The 4414-nt window shown below is 55.8% G+C and overlaps 1 protein-coding gene across 1 annotated transcript in view; it reads left to right on the top strand.

Annotated features, from left to right (window-relative positions):
* Positions 1–1363: 1363 nt before the first annotated feature.
* The window catches only part of SLC6A6 (solute carrier family 6 (neurotransmitter transporter), member 6), a gene marked incomplete at its 3' end in the record, with an annotated part of 9769 nt that continues 6718 nt past the window's right edge, over positions 1364–4414 (top strand). Inside the window, exon 1 of the mRNA XM_009700643.1 lies at positions 1364–1568. Coding sequence (XP_009698945.1) covers positions 1364–1568 — 205 coding nt within the window. The remainder of the gene's footprint in view (positions 1569–4414) is intronic.

Here is a 4414-nt window from a genome sequence, read left to right on the forward strand (position 1 = left end):
AACGCCTGCCAGTGTTTCTTGCTCCTCTTCACGTCCCAAAGTGTTTTATAGGGGACTATGTAGGGGGAGGGGAGAGGTTGGAAGTGCTGCTTTGCCCTTTTTTTTTTCTCTCCCTGGATGGGGGAGAGTGTCATTTGCTGCCAGTGCCTTTTCCGGCTCTCCTGGCGAGGGAGTTGCAGGCAGGAATGAATGGCAGCGTTAGGCTGGGGCTGGGGCAGCTGTCTCTGCAGGGCATGGGCAGGCTGGAGGGCTGGCACCGTGCCGAGCAAGGTGCCCTCCTTAGCACGAGGTCCTCAGCGGTCTCGGCTTTGGCACAGTGCGTTGGTGGGAACCACAGTCCTCACCCTTTGCCCTGTGGGGCTTGGCAGCCAGGAGGACATCCAGCCTGTGAGGACCAGGATCAATCCCACTGTGAGCCTCCTAAACGTCTGCAGCAGAGCTGGTGCCACCCGTGCTGCCCATACCTATCTCCTCGCTGTGCTCTGAGGCACCAGCTGTGCAGCAACAGCCACTTATGTTATGCTCTGGCTTTCTTTGGAGGTGTCCTCTTGGAGGTTTTTGGGGGAAGGTGGGACAGTGGGAGAGGTGCCCACCTACTCTGTGTCAATATTCTACTTCTTGTAGCAGAGATCTGTTTAGAGATGGGAGAAACTCTTGCAGTGCCAAAGTTTCCTGAGAGCGGTACTGTGGGGAGCCTCTGCAGGCAACGGGCAGACATTTGGAGGGGCAGACCCTGAGAATGGAGAGATCCCATATGGCCATGACATCTGCACCCTTTCTTTTCCTGCTATTAGGATAGCACTATTCTGAAAAATCATCTTTTCTCTCAGCCTAGTAGATTGCCAGCAACAGTTGCCACTACTAAAAGCAGAAACTTGTTTCCCTCTTACTTCAGTTTGTTTTCTTCCCTCATCTAAGACTTTTGCATGTTTTGTGGCTTTCATTGCATGGTCTGCAAAACTAGACCTTGGTAAGCAGCAGCAGGGGAGAAGAGATTTGATCCCGCTTTCGCCCTCTTCCAACTCTAAGCCTGTTCCCCATACCTGTTGCGGTGGGAGCTCCAACCTAGCTGAGCTGCTGGGTCTTCTGGGTAATGCTGTGCCTAGAGGCTTCCAGAAGCAGGAGTGTTTTGAGATAAGACAATTAAATGAAAGTGATAGTGGCTTTTAAAGACCGGTTTTGGACTAAGCAATTAAAGCGGCCACATGCTCTTTAGTGCCTTGCTGCCAGCAGGAAGGAGCAAGAGAGGAACAGTTCGATGTGTGTGTGTCCTCTCCCCTCTCTTGCCTCCTGTAGCCCAAATTTCTCCATCATTGCATGGCTTGTGCTGAAAGTAATGAAGAAAACTCCTTCTGAAGGTGGGATGGATTACAGAGTCCCCGGCGCTGTCAGCAATGGCGAAACGGTGCCTGCACACCCTGGCATGGAAAAGGAGGAGAAGGAGGACCGGACCCTGGAGAGGGGGCAGTGGAACAACAAGCTGGAGTATGTCCTGTCTGTGGCTGGGGAGATCATCGGCCTGGGAAATGTCTGGCGGTTCCCTTACCTCTGCTACAAGAACGGCGGAGGTAAGTGCAGCCCTGACCCTGGCCAGCCCCACGGGCACCTGCTCACCAGCGTCCCACCACAGTCCCTCCTGCCTCTGTGACATCCGTGTCTGGCCCTGCTCACCACTGGCAGCAGCTTCTCGGCAGCGCCCAAGTCATGACCCTGAAGAGAAGATGCCAACCTGCCGGCGTGGTGCTGCCATCTGGGCCACAAGCAGGGGTTGTTTTGAGTTGGTGGGATGTGGATGACTGAGCGGCAATGTCCCAGGGTTTCTGATGGCTGTAGCCATATTTCCCTGAGGCATGTGGAGCCCTGGTTCTGCTGGTGAGGTGGGTGGCCATCAGGAGGGGGCGGCAGGAGGAGCAGGGTGGGGGCTCAGCTCCCTGAGCAGTGTATCTCACCCCAAGTACGTCTTCCTTGAGGAGCACCAAGCATTCTGTGCAAATAAGGCGGTTGGGTCCTGGTGGCACAGCAAGGAGCGGTGCGGGAGGCCATGGGGCACTGATGTTTTTGCAGGCGCTGTGAGGAGCTGCAGCATTTCCTGGAGGCTCAGGTGGCCTTCAAGGGGCTCTTGGCCACAAGTCCTGGTCTGGTGTCTGACCATGGAGGCATGTCCCCCAGGTGCTGGAGCCAGGTGGCAGGGACAGGGGTTTTCGTCGCCTCGGTGCAGAAACACAGAAATCCTGTGCCCCACAGTGCCTCCTCAGCATCCACCGGAGCTGCAAGCATGTGGGAGAAGGGACCCCTGCCTCTGAGCCACACAGCAGAGCTGTGAGGCTTGCAGATGGATGCGCTCGATGGAGAGAGAGGGAGCAGGGCATTGCTGTTACCGCCGAGGCGCCGGCACGTCGGTGCTGGCCAGGCTATGCTCAGCAGTGACCGATGGCCGATCCCCTGTGAGATCGGGCCCCCTCACAGCTTGGCGGCAGAGCTGGGCTCACTTTTGTGGGTGGAGAGTTGCTGTGGACTTTTCCAGGTGTTTGTGGGTGCCTTTTAAGGGAGAAAATAGTTTTTAAAAAAATGGAAGCCTGAAGCTTTTCTCAAATTTGGCTCAGTGGCACGTGGAGAGAGAGAGCTGCTCTCCCTGTCGGATGACTAATTGCTAATTGGGCTCTCCGGAAGGGCAGAGGAGAGGGGAAACGGTGCTTGGCTGGGAGCTGGTGGGGAGTGAGCGCTGGGGACCTGGGGCTGAAATCCCCTGGCTTGAGCTTGGGGTAGTCTCATGGGCCTCACTAAACTGCTTTCATCCCAGTGGCATAAAAGAGGATTAACCACTGTTTAGCTATTTTCATGCCGTGATTTGCTCAGCAATTGTTTCTTTTCACCAGGTGGTCAGGCATTTTCTTTCTCTGTTGAAAAAGGAGGAATTTTCATGTTTTCTTTTTCCATGGGGAAAGTTTCTTGGCTGCTTGCTGAGCTGTGTCTGCTCCCACTGCTGCACCTTTCCTGGGTGCCATCCCATCAGGGGGAGCAGGACCCGGGACTCTGTCCTGGCTTTGGGGAAAAGGAAGCTGCCGTGTGTGGTTGGACACTACAGGCAAGACACAAAGGGACTTCTTAGCGTTTTTAGCCCTGAAAAATGGGCCTGAAGCAAAGCCCCCTGAAGCAGCACAGACTATGAGGAGTTTGAAGTCTCAGACAAATTTTTAATCTCCAGCCCCCTTCCCATGGGGTTAGAGCAAGGATGGGGCACAAGATGCTCGTGCAAAGAAGAAAGCGTTTCCTGGACGACTTCTCCCAGGGCAGGGCAGTGCCATGAGGCTGTGCAGGACTCGAGGCTCCCTCCTGCACCGTGGAGTCCAGCCTGCACCAGCTGGTGCTGTATCAAATCCCCTGTAATGCCTCAAGATTCATTTTAAAAGCTGGCAGAGCTTTTGTCCTGTACTCCTTTGGGAAGGCTGGTCCAGGCACTTCCTTCTCTGGTACAGTAAAAGTGAGGGACCTTTATTTAATTTCCAGCCTCCAGGTCAGTCATGGCCAGCCTACAGCCATTAGCTTTTGTGCCAGCATTACTGTCCAGCTGAAATCGCTCTGCCCCGCTGGATGGCTCTTTCTCCCCTGGCTGAATTGTGTGTAGGCAGCAGTGATAACCGCTCTCTGCTCGTGCTTTGCTCACCTTTTTTGTGAAGAGTCTGATACTTAGGTATCTGCCAAATCTGAGTTGTGCAAAGAGGGGCAGCTGGTCACTTTTCCTTTCTTTAGGGATATTTCCACATAGCAGAGAAAGAGTAGTCCCTTACACATTTAGTGCTCAGTGTCTGACACCAAGACCCTACATAGTGGAGAAAAAAAGAGCAGCAACAACAACAAAAAAAGTGCTTTTTGCTCTTGTTCACTCTTGCTTTTGCCTCCTGTGGTGGGGTCAGGCCCTCCCTGGGCAGGCTGGCCCCACCGATTGGGAAATACCGGGGGTGTGTGTGTGTGCCTGCCAGTGCCGCACCCCCTCCCCATCGCTCCCCAACCCGGCCTGTCCCAAGAGCCCACCGCTGCCCCTGAACACGCGGAGGGGAGGGGGCCTTGGTGGAGGACATGCACGGCAGCGTTTCCCTCTTCGCCTTCAATGGGGTCCACCCATGGGGAGGGCGGATAGGGCTGGGCCAGAGGGGTGTCAGCCAGCGCCGGGGGGCTGCTCAGATGTGCTGATGGACCCCCATCTGCATCGCAGTCCCCACTGCGGGCTGCCCTCCCTGCCACCCCCCTCGCCAGAGTCGTTGTGCAGGGTGGCTCTGCTGGGCCTCTCCTCGGCTCCTTCTCCTTGCGGTCCCTGCCTGAAGGCCATCCTGCCTGCTGCCCCTTCCTGCCTCTGCGGGCAGGCAGCAGCCCTCTACCAGCTGAAATAAGATGGGGAGTGGCGGGGGGGGGGGGG

The sequence above is a fragment of the Cariama cristata genome, unplaced genomic scaffold, assembly GCF_000690535.1.
Source record: "Cariama cristata isolate BGI_N322 unplaced genomic scaffold, ASM69053v1 scaffold38745, whole genome shotgun sequence".
Lineage (NCBI taxonomy): Eukaryota > Metazoa > Chordata > Aves > Cariamiformes > Cariamidae > Cariama > Cariama cristata.